This window comes from Symsagittifera roscoffensis, chromosome 9, assembly GCF_963678635.1.
Source record: "Symsagittifera roscoffensis chromosome 9, txSymRosc1.1, whole genome shotgun sequence".
Lineage (NCBI taxonomy): Eukaryota > Metazoa > Xenacoelomorpha > Acoela > Convolutidae > Symsagittifera > Symsagittifera roscoffensis.
Window position 1 is genome coordinate 26810403 of NC_087070.1, and position 16612 is coordinate 26827014.

General features: G+C 42.0%; 1 protein-coding gene across 1 annotated transcript in view; it reads left to right on the forward strand.

The window, feature by feature from the left end:
• The window catches only part of LOC134854566 (RUS family member 1-like), a 51427-nt gene that overhangs the window by 19957 nt on the left and 14858 nt on the right, over positions 1-16612 (forward strand). Inside the window, exon 2 of the mRNA XM_063870871.1 lies at positions 7444-7667. Coding sequence (XP_063726941.1) covers positions 7449-7667 — 219 coding nt within the window. The 5' untranslated portion in view covers positions 7444-7448. The remainder of the gene's footprint in view (positions 1-7443; positions 7668-16612) is intronic.

Below are 16612 nucleotides of genomic sequence, written 5' to 3' on the forward strand. Positions count from 1 at the left end.
TGAGCGCTCTAGAAGTCGTTTGTGGACTTATTCCACTCAAGTAGTCTGCATACACGTCAATGTGCATTATCGTCTGGTCGCTTGGCTCGCTCAAGTTTCTGGTTACTTCGTGGCCGCCCACTGTGATTATCGACATTATTCTTGCTCCGATTTTCGATATTCCAAAAGGTTTACCTGTCACCATTTTCACGGTGTTACAATTCCCGTTCTTTGTTGAGCCCGTTCTAGCCTCTGGTACTGAGTTCGATCCGGTTAATGCTTCGTTAAAATTCTGTCTTTCGATCTCCAACTTTAGTCGTTGCTCTATTTCTTTCGCAGCCAGATCTTGTTTCACTTTGGCAATTGCTTCCGTCGCCGCTTTCTCATAATTTATCTCTAGAGAGCTCCCGGCCGCGGACTCTAACGCACCGCTAACATGTGTTACAGCTTTCACTGTCTTCGTCGGCAATTCGGTGTTTGGTGCTCCTAAGTTCCTAGATTCAAACTCGTTTTGCCTGTTCCGCTGATTCTGCACCGCCGCTAATGCCAACTTATGTTTGGGGTGATTCTGGTCCTTGACCGCTTCCCAGAACAAGGGACAATCCATTCTGAAGTGCCCCTCCTGGTTACAGAAGAAGCATCTGGCGCCTATCTTGATGATTAAGCCATTATAGTACTCGTGTTCCTCCATCTGGCTCATATCCTCTTCATCCGGTGCATAACCTAGGCTCTTCATGCCTTGTTTGTACGTTGTGCAGTCAGCCACATGATGATCCGCTGACCCGCAGTTCGCGCATGATCTGCGCTTGTCCATATCATCTCTAGGTTTGTACCATGATGACCTCTGGGGTTGGCTTCCCCCTTGCGTGTTCCTGTTTTCAGAATATGAGTACTTCTTAGGTTTCATCAGCATGTATTCTCTTGATTTCTGTCTCATTTCTTCTGGGGTGGGTGCGCTGTCCTTCGACAATGTGTAGTATGTTGCTAACATTGTCCTTAAGTCATCACTTTTCACCCCATCGATGAACTTCGAGGCAATGCTAAAGTTCCGTCTATTTGTCGACTCCTCTGGGTCACTCCTCCTTCTCAAGCTCTCGAGGTCATCTAGGAACCGATCTATTGACTCGTCGTCCCTCTGCCTTCTCTTTTCAAATCGCATCATCGCTTGGTGACCCTTCATGCCTGACCCGAATCGATTCAGCAATATCTCGAAGATCTTGTCCGCGGTGTCGCGTTCTTCCTCCTTCTTTGCGACCACGCATTTTAATGCCGTTCCTTCCAAGTTGCTCAGTATGGCTGTACATGCTTGTCTTTCGTCACTCAAGTTATCTTGTTCTAGATGTAATCTCATCACTTCCACCCAAGTGTCAATGCATCCATCGGAGTCGTCCTTGAATTCTTTTGGCTTCTTGAATGTCTTTCTTGTTTTTCCCTCTCTCCTGTCGCTCGAGTCAGTGTTCCTCGTGGCGAAGGCCTCTAGAGTCCTGTTCATCATCTCCCAAGTGCTGGCCCATGTCATAGCATCCGGTCCTGTGTTGCTGTTAGCTGTTGCATCTCCCGGACCAGTCGTTGTATTCGACGTTCCATTCTTCATTATTGTTTTCGCAGCTGTTGGTGCTATGCTTATCGCATCCCTGGTTAAGGGCAACGGTGTCGATTGCCGTTTGTTCCTTTGTGGTTCTACAAAGTCAACTCTGGTGCCTTGCGTACGATCCGCTGCCGGTCTTTCTTGTGGAGTAGAACCTCTCAAGATTGCATCCAACTTCGCCTGTGTTGCACACGAACTCTCGGCTTGACTCTTGCTCATTGTGTCCATTCTCCTTTCCAGGCTCCCTAATTGGCTGTTGACATCATCATATCGGTTCTTCAACTGTTGCATGTCTGTTTTGATGTTCTTTTCTCGTTCTTCATTGGTGGCTTCCACCTTATCTGACATTTCCTTGAGTCTCTCCTCTGTTGCCTTAGCTAGGTTAAAATAACTGTCTAGATACTCGTGCTTGTTGTATCTTATCTCCTTTTTTATCACCTCTCTGTCTTCTTCACTGTTCTTAAGTCTTTTGTCGATCTGATTTAATTTCGCCAACAAGTCGCCCAGCTCAATGGTAGTCTCTTCATGGTCAGCCGTCGGTTTCTCTTCGGCCGTAGCCTCTGCTTTAGCTTGTTCCTCATTCTGGCCGGCTTCTGTCGCTTTCGTGCTCACTGTACCAAATGTTCGTGCTCTTTCTGTTTTTGGTTCTTCAGTCACGTTTTCTTTCGATTTGAGTCCGACCATCATTGCAAACTTGTCTGTGAAGGATGTCTTTTTCACTTGAGAGTCGTTTTTCACAGTCTCTCGGGTATTGCCTGTTGTGTCTTCCAATGCGTCTATTCGTGAAAACTCCACGGTTTTTGGACTTTGGTCTTCCACGTGGGGCATCGGTGTGGATTCCGTTGTCCTCTTCTCCACTTCATCTACGCTCTGGTCTGGTGTCTCTAGGTCGATTTCGATTGTGGGCTCCACCTGTTTTTCCCCCACATCTTCTCGTGTCTTGCTCTCGGTGCCACTCCTCGTACTGACCATGTTAACTGAAAAGTTCTTCTTTGTTATCTTTGGGCCTGTTGATGTCGTTCCGCGCAGCGATGAATTATATTTCGTGTTTGATCCACTTGACCTTTTTTCGAGCACCGGTACCCTACTCCGCCTCATTATTTCTATTTACAACTGCTTTTATTTACAATTTTATTATATACACGATTCTATTCTAAGAATAAAAAAATAATAAAACAAAAAAATTTTTTGTGGTAACAAATTTTGTACAACGTGTTAAAAACCTTGTTGTAGCTCTCTTTCTAAAACCTTTGAAAAATTTCCCTTAATGTGGTCTCAACCGTACCTATTTCGATTTGTCTTATTTTGTCTTAAGACACACTTGTTGTAATTTTACTTCAATTTTTATACCGTCCCAAGACTAATCGTCACTATCACAGTACTCTCCGCTAGTGTCCTAAGACCCTTGTACCAAGGTCACTGTTCCAAGACTACTGTCCCAAGACTAGTGTCCCAAGGCTAGTGTCCCAAGACTACTGTCCCAAGACTAGTGTCCCAAGGCTAGTGTCCCAAGACTACTGTCCCAAGACCAGTGTCCCAAGACCAGTGTCCCAAGGCTAGTGTCCCAAGACTAGTGTCCCAAGACCCTTGTCCCAAGACCACTGTCCCAAGACCACTGTCCCAAGACCCTGTCCCAAGACCACTGTCCCAAGACCCTGTCCCAAGACCACTGTCCCAAGACCCCTGTCCCAAGACCCTGTCCCAAGACCACTGTCCCAAGACCCTGTCCCAAGACCCTGTCCCAAGACCCTTGTCCCAAGACCACTGTCCCAAGACCCTGTCCCAAGACCACTGTCCCAAGACCCTGTCCCAAGACCACTGTCCCAAGACCCTGTCCCAAGACCACTGTCCCAAGACTGATCTGTCCCAAGACTTCTTCGGTACTGTCCCAAGACTCGTCACGGAGTGTCTTCCTCGTTGTAGGGTCTTCTTGAATCACCGTACCTTGTACCACCACTCAAGCTCTAGTAAAATTTTCCCAAAAACCCTCTCTTAAAAGCCAAATGCTGACCCCCCTCTTCTTTTTGGTTGTTTCTATTTCAATGTAGGTGCGCAGGTATCTTGTGATCACCTGTTCGTATAAAACCAAACACAAATCCTCACTAAAATGCAACAAAAATCTAAGTAAGAAAAATAATAAAAACAGAAAAATGAGTCCACCTGAAATTCAAAGGTGACCAATGTCTACCTTTCGTCTAAAAAATATGTCTGGTACCTAATTGCCACGCGTTTTCCTTCCCCCCTGCTAGCGATCTTATGGGGTATTACAAAAACTGTCTATGTCCCTTCCCCCCTACCAATCCGACCAGGGTACCTTCCTTAACTCGAGTTCAAATTTCGATCTCCACCTAATATTACCAACGCGTGTTAATTTCTAATGTAACTAAGTCAACGATGTCGACTAATTAGTTACTCTAATTTCCCCCTTTTTACAATTTACAACCGCCAACCTCTAACTTAACCAGCCCCCCTTCTAACCTCCCCCCTTTTTAGCCCCCCTTCTTAAGCCTAAAATTACCTTAAGCGCCGGGTGCTAAACCTCTCAAGAGAAAACCGTAGACCTGTCTCCAGGCCTGCTCAAGTAAAAACGTTCCTCAAAACCGGGGGATGTCGCTTATCCTATTTTACGCTTATCTCCTATAATGTAATGTGGATTTTAACGATACCCGTTCTGCCCAACTTGAGAACTCGAGAATTGCCAAATCCTTCTTGGCTGCTTTCCCACTCGACTGGTCACCTGTTCCAGTCCAGTCTCCTATTGGTTCAGCTCAAGTGTCCCTGAACCACTTTCCCACTCGGCTGGTCACCTCTTCCAGTCAAGTCTCCTATTGGTTCAGCTCAAGTGTCCCTGAACCAATTTCCCACTCGGCTGGTCACCTCTTCCAGTGAAGTCTCCTATTGGTCCAGCTAAGTTCCAAACTATCTGAAAACCCTTGACAACGCCCCACACTCGGGCACTTTATTACGGTTACTGGGTTAAATTGCTAGGTTGATCGAAACGATCGAACTTATAAAACAGTATGGGTATACTATTTAATTTATATAAAGGTTTGATCCAACTGATCTGGTGTCAAAGTCACTGTCTTTTTTCGTTTTATGGTTTTTGTTCCTTTTTCTATTCCTTTTTTGGTTTTTTTTTTTGTTTTGCTTTTTGTCTTTTTGCTCGTGTTTTTGTCCCCCTAGTTGCCCCCCTTTACTCGGTTAGCTAAGCCTCGTTCGGAGAGCGTACCAGGAAATTTTCTCGAGTTTTCTTAAAAAGCTATCACGGTACAACCGGAAGGTTTGCACGTTCCTGTCGAACCGTACCGCCGGTACTCTAGAATGGGCATTCAGCCCGAAGCTGTCTCAAGTGGGTTCGACTCCGTAGTCTTGATGTCGTAAACACCCAGGAGCGCCATAAAAACACTATGTAACATTCGTCTACTGCAGTCACACATGAGGCTTAAGAAAAATAGGCCCTATAACCACTGGCTCAAGGGTCAGGGACACCATCTCTTGTGTTTTTCTACCTCAAGAACGGTCGGAGCCAGTTCGGTTCGCTTGTGACATGAGACTACGACCCGTTACAGCTTAAAGGCTACTACTAAAATATCCCCCCACTCTAGAATTAGAAACGTCCCCATACTTAGGTCTCTAGATACCCAAAATACATGAACGCCGTTAAAAACCGGGTTGGAACAATCCGTTAAGTTGCTTTTTTATTAGACAGTGGAACTTTGATCCATTTCAGATGGATCAACCTAAAACTCGCCTTACCTCAACATAACAATTATAAAACACACTCTAGGAATTTAAATTTGTACTCACATAGTAGCACGCTCAAGAAGTGGGAAATAATCCAGTCGGTAGTTAACTCAAGAATTAAATAACGTAACTAAATGAGTCTAATGTTTTATAGTTTTAACAATGAGAACGAGTTTATACTCTAGACAATAGTTTTCTTGTGAACCATTAGGACACTCAAGTTGTCCACCTTTCCACCGAAGGTTCACTCTAGTCCAGTTCCGAATAACACTCCAGTCGCTATAATCCAATTCGTGGGAATGCTCTCGTCTCTGTCACAGATGGGACAGCTCTACTCTCGATTATGATAGTGATGGAAATTGCGAATAGCAATTTCCTACTGCTTTTTCTTACAACTTTCCCGCGTGTGTGACTCAATCGTTCTGAAATTGTTCTGATTTCTTTTTTCTGATTTTCAGTTATCGCGAGAAAATCGTGCATGACAGGTTCCATTCGAAATTTTGAAAAATTAAATTTCACTCCAAAATCAAGTGTTTCTTTGCTCCTCTCAAGGTCAAACTTCCAAATATGACCGACTGGCACATACTCCCCGGACTCGAGATCGATGTCCTCATCGCGCGCTGTCTTCTGCCAGTGAGTCCCAGAAAAACCGAGTGTTGCTCAAGATACAGTGCCAGTGGTCATTTACAGAAGTTTGCAGCAGATTTAAGCTTATCTACACCCCAAAATTCACAGCCATTTAAAATTTTCACACTATTGCTAAACAGCAACCAAAATCTGCACACACCTGCACCCTTGAATTTTCGCTTTTCAAGCCAATCATTTTAAATTCTCTTTTGTCCTATTCAATCAGGAAATTGTCATGCAGCATTTCGATTTATATAATAAATATAGTATATTAGTAACAATATTTGCTTTGTTAAAATTTCTTTTTCGTGAATCCAAGTTTCACTCGGATCCACGCTCAAGCCCCCCTTCCCTCTCAAGACTCAAGATCCTTCCGATTTGCCCATTCATCTCGTACTCTTCGCCTTGGAGGTACTGCATCCTGAAGTGCTAGATGCGGCAAACTGTCTCAACAGTTCCTCTTCATCATCGGAGACGGAACTAATCACAATCTCCTCCCAAGCCTTCAGCTGTTCATAGGATCGCATCCATTCTCTCTGCTCCTGCAACCTCTTTGCTTGGTTGGGTAGTGCCTTCACCCTAGCTTCTCGGTTCAAGCAAAAGGAGTTGTGCAGGCTCAAGCTCACGTTCTTCGCCAGGTCTTCCTCTAGTATCGACTCCCTCGCTTTGGTATTGTCTCTAGACATCTTACCCACTCTTTTCCATCCTGTCGTGATCGCATTACGATGGGTTAGCAGGGGTCTCTTGAAAGCTTCCGGCCCAATCTCGGCCTGGAACTGTCGATATTCTTTTTGATGTTTTCTCATGTGATCTTTCGTTGTCATGTACAACCAAGACGTCAGTGTCGCCCGAAACCATGGAAAGTACCTCAAGCGACTCCATACGTGCCTGACTTCCGTCGGTATGGCGAAAATGTGCGAAAACGTTTGTTTGAATTTACAATTTTAATGTATTCTCGAAATATTTAGATGTAAAATTTATAAATCGATTTAATAATTTTATCACAACAATTAGGCTTGTGTTACACGTCCAAAAGTATTTGAAACATATCTAAAAGTATTTGAAACATGTCTTTGAAAACATGTCTAAAAGTATTTGTTTCACTTGCGAGGACTTGTTTGAATTTTTCAGATCATTAGAATTGAGAAACATGTCTAAAAATAATTGTTAAAAGTTTTAAATATTATGACTAAAAGTAATTAGTTCAGCGACTTAGAAGGACTTGTTTGAATTTTCTGTTTGGATTTGTATGCTAGTCGATACATTTTTCAATTTCAAAATTTTTATGCTAGTCGATACACCGCCACACGCGTGGTTCTACAAATGGTCAAAAAATATTAGCACAAGGTTTAAACATTTTTGTCAATCTTTCCAGACGTTCGACTTTTTGAAAATATTGTAAAATGTAGTAATCCAGATGATGCTCAAAATGTGCAAAAACGTTTGAATATACATTTTAAAATTCTATCAGTTTTGTTTGCTCAAACTTCCCGTTGATTTTTTTCAGAGGATGGTTGGTTACGAATCGAGGTCAAGTAATGGATGCATCCGGACATCGCTCGAGCAATGTGAACCACAAAAGGACTCCAATAGGTGCTTCCGCGTACGAGAAACAAGAAATAGAACCTCTACTGACCTTAACTGTTTGAAAGCGAAACAAGTTCTGTCTGATTTGTTTCTGCCGCAGAATTATCCGTCCTGTGTCAGTCAGGACTATTTAGAATACCAGGTTTACCTTCGAAAATTTGATGCTTAATTTTGCTATTTCAAATTTAATATTTTCAAATTGTTGAACGTGTTTTTATAGCTGGCCATTTTTGACATATACCTTGCTGTAACAGAAGGGCATCGATGGGCTGATGATCGTTTCAGCCAGCCAAGTTTTCATAACAACATTTGCAGAAGCAAATGATGTTGAAAGTTTGTTTTCTAAAATAGGTTTTTCACTTCTGAGGAGTGCAATCCTCTGCCTTTTTTGGAAGTCAATGTCAAATTAGCAGTCGTTTTTTTAGATACTCTGATATCGAAAAAAAATGTTTTCTCACGCCATGACAGGGGTGCAAAAATCTTAATAATACATCCAACATAGACAATTCTATCTGTGCTATAATCGAGGAGGGTAGATTTTAATTGACAATTTTCTGGATGCATTAAAATTGACTTGATTCATTCATAAAAATTTGCCGATGTATTTATTAGGGTTGGTACGGCTCTATCCAACCTGTGGACGTACCGTCGCATGATGGAAGAGCCCATTTTAATTGACCTCCCTTTTTTACTTAATAGATAAGCACTGATAAGTCTTTGTGACTGAAAGGATGGTTCTGACATGATTTTCAGCGTTGCTGAGTTTAGCCGATTGCTTCATTTTCATCTCTCTGGTGTTTGACAGAATTTATGCCTTGCGATAGTAATTTGGCCAATTTTGGCGTTCGATGGCGGTCATGCCGTGAGAAAACTTTTTTTTTTTTCGGTATCAGAGTATCTAATAAAACGACTGCTAATTTGACATTGACTTCCAAATAATAGGCTATGTTATATGCCAATTTGAAAATTGACAACCATCTTAGATGACTTCAACTTTTCACATTCAACTTTTCACAATTACATAGAAAACTCCGTGAAAGAAATTGAAAACCAGAACTCAGCACATACAAAATTGGAAAAATGCAAAACTGAATTATCAAACACGTGCAACCAACTAATTTATAATCAAATCAACGCTTGCAGCAAGAAAAAAGCTCAAGTACACCGTGTAAACTAAAAACGATTACATTTTCGTTTTCTATATGGCACTCAGCTAAATTGCCAGAAAACACACCCTTGCTCTACCCCTTGACCAGGCTGGAAGCACAGTTTGTCTTTAGTGCCAACCAAGGAACACTCGTTTTGCAGTTGCTTAAGATTTTAAAAAAATCGGTTTAACAATTTGGACCCGCCTAGCTTAACTTTGGTATAAGGACGTTAACTTTACGTTTGGTTTATATTACTTTCTGTCTGTTTAAGTATCGAAACGAACTACTATCAAGCATTTGTAACTTTCAATTGCTTATTTTATTTCGTTATACTTATTTTAAATATATTTACCGCACCATTGTTCTTTTGCTTCGTTCCTTTTTTGGTTTACGTCTAGCTACCTAGGACAGGAACTAACAAAGTAGGTCAAAACTACGACTGGATACGACATCTACAACAACTGCAACGACAACAACGATCAGCTACGACAAACTAGCCATGCTCAACAAAACCACTCACTCTCCCCAAGAGAAATCTTCTCATCGCCCAACTAGAGCGCCTCTTCAGACGAGTACGAAAAACCATCAATGACATCAATACGAACTACAACATAGCTGACTCAGAAACCGAGATGAAGAAAATTCTCAGCAATTTGGAAGACGCAACTACGTACCTTGTAGACTACCCGACTGAGCACGCCACTGCGGAGGAGCTTATCAACCGCTTCACTGATATACAAGACGAACACGACGACATCATGGATGATTTTAAAAAGATGCTACGAGAAAATACAGCAGAGACAACTCCACAACAGCAGAACACTAGTGTCACCACAGTTCAAGCACCCCACACAGCTGATTCAGTGAAATAACAGACAATACTAGATCGGGACTCTAGCCAGACGTCAACATTATCCAACAGCAGCCATCAGCCCGGATCATCAGCTCAGCAAACAGTAGAGGACCAAAACTCTTCAGATAGCCGAGATACTCAGCAGCAAGTCCCCCAGACAGGTTTCGAAATAAGCAGACCACCACTTCAACAAACAGAACACATCACCAACGCAAACCTCAGCATCAACATAGTTACAGAATAGTAGTTCATTCCAGCAGCAGAATCTCTGACATCAAGTACCGGACAGTCGCGAACAAACTACAGTCTCATGACTAGACCCGCAAAAGTAAAAATCGAGCCTTTCGACGGAAACCCTATGAAGTGGAGCATGTGGTTCGGACTCTTCGAAGCAACAATCCACAATCAACTCGTCTCGGACTCCGAAAAGATGACTCATTTGCAGACTGATAACGACTGGAAAAGCAAATCAAACTATTTCTGGTCACTCCTGCAATAGCACTATGTACAACGCTGCCCTCCACGAACTACGACGACGATATGGACGACCCGATATCATCATCAATGACTTCGTAAACAGACTACAAAGCTTCAAGCAACCATCAAATCATCGCAGGGATTTTTTCATTTTCATCAGTAACATGCTGGAAACATTTCGGACGCTTGGGTTCAAAGACGATTTGAACTGCAATATACGTTCAATTTGCCTTAAGCAAATTGTAACACCATCAGCAGCTTCAGTGGACACGGTACATCACCACCAGAACATCGACCAGCCTAATCTCATCGCTGTAATTAGACCAGCCTAACCTCATCCAGCTAAGAAAAAGGCTCTGATACAAAACTTTTGACCAGATTAAACGAGTATGATTCAAAACCACATTTGCAGAAGGAAAAGGTTTTGAAAATTTGATTTCTCAGCATTGTTGAAATTTACTAATGCTTTATTTTCATCTCTCTGGTGTTTGTCAGAATCTATGCCTTGTGATCGTAATTTGGCCAATTTTAGCGTTCGATTTTGGCCATGCTGTGAGAAATCTGGGTATCATACTATCCAATAAAACGACGGCTGATTCGATAGTAGGCTGTAAAAAGGGCTACGAAAAAGGCATTAAATATTACAGGTAGCAAAAAGGCTCTGATACATAAATTTTGACCAGATTAAACGATAATCATTCAACTCCATTGTTAATTTCAGTGTGAAATCAGAAATGCTCAATTCCGTTAAGGTCCTGTCTACAAAATACTTAAACCTTGGTTTTTGCTGATCGGAGCTTCAAAAGAAAACTATTCCTGGTTTACTTGAGATTAGAAAACAAAAAGTTTCCAAAAAAATTCAACATCAATTTTTTCTAACTCTTAAGCAGAGCAATGAAGCACCAAAAAATTATTATTTTTTTTGTTTTCTGCAATGGAATTTGTGGTCAGTTTTTTGATTAAAAGCTCGATAAAATCATTGTACCACAATAAGTTAGCTCAGAAAACTAAATCTTCTAAAAAATTTTTAACTCAAAATCCATTAATTTAGTGTCCTGCCGAGCAAAAAATTAAAATTGATCCACGACCAGTAAGTTTGTTGTCTGCCAAAATTCCACATCATTATTCATTTGATTCAAACAAAACGTTATACTGAAAATTTACAGCTCAAGAAAACGGAAATCATCAAAATAATGTTTTAACGTATCAAAATGAAATTTGTTTTTGAACTTCAGCACAGCAGTAAAAGTTTTTCAAATAAAAGTTTATTCTCCTTGTCTGAAATTGATTTCAACGTCCGTATTTTTTTGATTAAAGCTCGATATAAACATAACACTTAGTAAACATTGCTCAGAAAACAAAAAGCACCAGAGTAATGTTTTTTTTATAGAATTTATTAAGTTTTAATTTTCCAGCCTGTTGGTAATGATCATTAACAATCATATTATTAATATCGATTTGTGACTTCTTGATAGATCAAATTTAAATGTGAACACTCTTCAACATTTGACTGTAAGATAAAGTTGGGAACTAATTATGAGAAACCGTGGAATTGAAAGCTCAAAAGACTAATGGATCGGCAATCATTATCATGCCGACCAAAATCTTCTGATGTGCACAATGCTTCCAGCTTGACAAGGGACGCCTCTACCAGTACTCCACGTCAGTTTCATCCAGGTTTTCAAAAGGGATCAGGACCAGGCAAGATCTTTCCTTAACCTGTATTAGCCTTCAAACAATATGCAGACAAAAAAACAGTTAGTTACGGCTGCGTTTCATTGTTGTATTGGTTGCAAGTATGAGTTTGATTTGATATTCTTCTCAAAATTGTGAGTGAGGCCTTTTCTTCGTCCGTTCGCTAGTAGTCTCTAGCATTTTATGTTTGTCCGTTAGAGCAAACTTTTCTCTTGGACGTCGGTTCCACCCAGCTTTTGTCTCGCTTGCTAGTCATCTCTAACTTTTCTCGTTTGCTCGACAGCGCAAACCTTTCTCCTTGAAGTTGGTTAAACCCAGCTCCCCTGTCGCTTCGCTACTGTATCTAGCATTTTAGTTTGTTCATTAGAACAAACCGTTTTCCCTAAAGATGGTTAAACCCAGCTTTTTTGTCGCTTCGCTAGTGTAACCAATTTTTTTTGTTTGTTCGTCAGAACAAACCGTTCTCTTAGCTTGGTTAAACCCAGCTTCTTCGTCGCTTCGCCAGTAGTCTCTAGCATTTTTCGTTTGTCTGTAAGAGCAAACTTTTCTCCCGAAAGTCGGTTCCACCCAGCTTTTGTCTCGCTTGCTAGTAATCTTCAGCTTTTCTCGTTGGCTGGACAGAGCAAACCGTTCTCCCTAAAGTTGGTTAAACTAGCTTCTTCGTCGCTTCGCTAGTGTAGCTAGCATTTTTTGTTTGTTCGTCAGAACCAACCGCTCTCCCTAAAGATGGTGAAACCCAGCTTTTTCGTCGCTTCGCTAGTGTAGCTAGCATTTGTTTGTTCGTCCCAACAAACCGTTACCCTTAAAGTTGGTTAAACCCAGCTTCTTCGTCCGTTCGCTAGTAGTCTAGCATTTTCTGTTTGTCCGTAAGAGCAAACTTTTCTCCTGGAACTCGGTTGCACCCAGCTTTTGTCAAGATTGCTAGTCATCTCTAGCTTTTCTCGTTGGCTCCACAGCAAACCTTTCTCCTTGAAGTTGATCAAACCCAGCTTCTTTGTCGCTTCGCTATTGTAGCTAGCCTTTATTGTTTGTTCGTCTGAACAGTCCGTTCTCCTTAAAGTTGGTTAAACCCAGCTTTTTCGTCCCTTCGCTAGTAGGCTCCAGCATTTTCCGTTTGTCCTTGAAAGGAAACCTTCCTCCTGAAAGTTTCCGCCCAGCTTTTCTCTCACTTGCTAGTCATCTGTAGCTTTTCTCGTTTGCTCGAGAGAGCAAACCTTTCACCTTGAAGTTGGTTAAACCCAGCTTCCTTGTCGCTTCGCTAGTGTATCTGGCATTTTTTGTTCGTCAGAACAAATTGTTCTCCCTTAAGTTGGTTAAACCCAGCATCGTCGCTTCGCTAGTGTAAGTAATATTTTTTGTTTGTTGGTCAAAACAAACCGTTCTCCCTAAAGTTTGTTAAACCCAGCTTCTTCGTCGCTTTGCTAGAATAGCTAGCCTTTAATGTTTGTCCATAAGAGCAAACCTTTCTCCTGAAAGTTGGTTCGGCCCAGCTTTTGTCTCGCTTGCTAGTCATCTCTAGCTTTTCTGGTTTGGTCGAGAGAGCAAACTTTTCTGCTTCAACTTGATTAAACCCAGCTTCCTTGTCGGTGCGCTAGTGTATCTAGCCTTTTTTCGTCAGAACAAACCGTTCTCCCTTAAGTTGGTTAAACCTAGCTTCTTCGCTAGTGTAGGTAGCATTTTTTTGTTTGTTCGTCAGAACCACCCGTTCTCCCTAAAGTTGGTTAAACCCAGCTTCTTTGTCGCTTCGCTAGTGTAGCTAGACTTTATTGTTTGTTCGTCCGAACAGACCGTTCTCCTTAAAGTTGGTTAAACCCAGCTTCTTCGTCCCTTCGCTAGTAGGCTCCAGCATTTTCCTTTTGTCCTTAAAAGGAAACTTTTCTCCTGAAAGTTTCCGCCAAGCTTTTGTCTGGCTTGCTAGTCATCGGTAGCTTTTCTGTTTTGCTCGAGAGAGCAAACCTTTCTCCTCGAAGTTGGTTAAACCCAGCTTCCTTGTCGCTTCGCTATTGTATCTAGCGTTTTTTTGTTCGTCAGAACAAATTGTTCTCTCTAAAGTTGGTTAAACCCAGCTTCTTCGTCGCTTCGCTAGTGTAAGTAATATTTTTTGTTTGTTGGTCAAAACAAACCGTTTTACCTAAAGTTGGTTAAACCCAGCTTCTTCGTCGCTTTGCTAGTGTAGCTAGCCTTTAATGTTTGTCCGTAAGAGCAAACCTTTCTCCTGAAAGTTGGTTCCGCCCAGCTTTTGTCTCGCTTGCTAGTAATCTCTAGCTTTTCTGGTTTGCTCGAGAGAGGAAACTTTTCTGCTTCAAGTTGATTAAACCCAGCTTCCTTGTCGGTGCGCTAGTGTATCTAGCCTTTTTTTGTCAGAACAAACCGTTCTCCCTAAACTCGGTGAAACTTAGCTTTTTCGTCGCTTCGCTAGTGTAGCTAGCATTTGTTTGTTCGTCCGAACAAACCGTTACCCTTAAAGTTGGTTAAATCAATATTCTTCGTCCGTTCGCTAGTAGTCTCTAGCATTTTATGTTTGTCCGTTAGAGCAAACTTTTCTCTTGGACGTCGGTTCCACCCAGCTTTTGTCTCGCTTGCTAGTCATCTCTAGCTTTTCTCGTTTGCTCCACAGAGCAAACCTTTCTCCTTGAAGTTGATCAAACCCAGCTTCCTTGTCGCTTCCCTAGTGTATCTAGCCTTTTTTTCGTCAGAACAAACCGTTCTCCCTAAAGTTGATTAAACCTAGCTTCTTCGTCGCTTCGCTAGTGTAAGTAGCATTTTTTTGTTTGTTCGCCAGAACCACCTGTTCTCCCTAAAGTTGGTTAAACCCAGCTTCTTTGTCGCTTCGCTAGTGTAGCTAGCCTTTACTGTTTGTTCGTCCGAACAGATCGCTCTCGTTAACGTTAGTTAAACCCAGCTTCTTCGTCCCTTCGCTAGTAGGCTCCAGCATTTTCCGTTTGTCCTTAAAAGGAAACCTTTCTCCTGAAAGTTTCCGCCCAGCTTTTGTCTCGCTTGCTAGTCATCTGTAGCTTTTCTCGTTTGCTCGAGTGGGCAAACCTTTCTCCTTGAAGTTGGTTAAACCCAGCTCCCTTGTCGCTTCGCTACTGTATCTAGCATTTTAGTTTGTTCATTAGAACAAACCGTTTTCCCTAAAGATGGTTAAACCCAGCTTTTTTGTCGCTTCGCTGGTGTAACCAAATTTTTTTGTTTGTTCGTGAGAACAAACCGTTCTCTTAGCTTGGTTAAACCCAGCTTCTTCGTCGCTTCGCCAGTAGTCTCTAGCATTTTTCGTTTGTCTGTAAGAGCAAACTTTTCTCCCGAAAGTCGGTTCCACCCAGCTTTTGTCTCGCTTGCTAGTAATCTTCAGCTTTTCTCGTTGGCTGGACAGAGCAAACCGTTCTCCCTAAAGTTGGTTAAACTAGCTTCTTCGTCGCTTCGCTAGTGTAGCTAGCATTTTTTGTTTGTTCGTCAGAACCAACCGCTCTCCCTAAAGATGGTGAAACCCAGCTTTTTCGTCGCTTCGCTAGTGTAGCTAGCATTTGTTTGTTCGTCCCAACAAACCGTTACCCTTAAAGTTGGTTAAACCCAGCTTCTTCGTCCGTTCGCTAGTAGTCTAGCATTTTCTGTTTGTCCGTAAGAGCAAACTTTTCTCCTGGAAGTCGGTTGCACCCAGCTTTTGTCAGGATTGCTAGTCATCTCTAGCTTTTCTCGTTGGCTCCACAGCAAACCTTTCTCCTTGAAGTTAATCAAACCCAGCTTCTTTGTCGCTTCGCTATTGTAGCTAGCCTTTATTGTTTGTTCGTCTGAACAGTCCGTTCTCCTTAAAGTTGGTTAAACCCAGCTTTTTCGTCCCTTCGCTAGTAGGCTCCAGCATTTTCCGTTTGTCCTTGAAAGGAAACCTTCCTCCTGAAAGTTTCCGCCCAGCTTTTCTCTCACTTGCTAGTCATCTGTAGCTTTTCTCGTTTGCTCGAGAGAGCAAACCTTTCACCTTGAAGTTGGTTAAACCCAGCTTCCTTGTCGCTTCGCTAGTGTATCTGGCATTTTTTGTTCGTCAGAACAAATTGTTCTCCCTTAAGTTGGTTAAACCCAGCATCGTCGCTTCGCTAGTGTAAGTAATATTTTTTGTTTGTTGGTCAAAACAAACCGTTCTCCCTAAAGTTGGTTAAACCCAGCTTCTTCGTCGCTTTGCTAGAATAGCTAGCCTTTAATGTTTGTCCATAAGAGCAAACCTTTCTCCTGAAAGTTGGTTCGGCCCAGCTTTTGTCTCGCTTGCTAGTCATCTCTAGCTTTTCTGGTTTGGTCGAGAGAGCAAACTTTTCTGCTTCAACTTGATTAAACCCAGCTTCCTTGTCGGTGCGCTAGTGTATCTAGCCTTTTTTCGTCAGAACAAACCGTTCTCCCTTAAGTTGGATAAACCTAGCTTCTTCGTCGCTTCGCTAGTGTAGGTAGCATTTTTTTGTTTGTTCGTCAGAACCACCCGTTCTCCCTAAAGTTGGTTAAACCCAGCTTCTTTGTCGCTTCGCTAGTGTAGCTAGACTTTATTGTTTGTTCGTCCGAACAGACCGTTCTCCTTAAAGTTGGTTAAACCCAGCTTCTTCGTCCCTTCGCTAGTAGGCTCCAGCATTTTCCTTTTGTCCTTAAAAGGAAACTTTTCTCCTGAAAGTTTCCGCCAAGCTTTTGTCTGGCTTGCTAGTCATCGGTAGCTTCTCTGTTTTGCTCGAGAGAGCAAACCTTTCTCCTCGAAGTTGGTTAAACCCAGCTTCCTTGTCGCTTCGCTATTGTATCTAGCGTTTTTTTGTTCGTCAGAACAAATTGTTCTCTCTAAAGTTGGTTAAACCCAGCTTCTTCGTCGCTTCGCTAGTGTAAGTAATATTTTTTGTTTGTTGGTCAAAACAAACCGTTTTACCTAAAGTTGGTTAAACCCAGCTT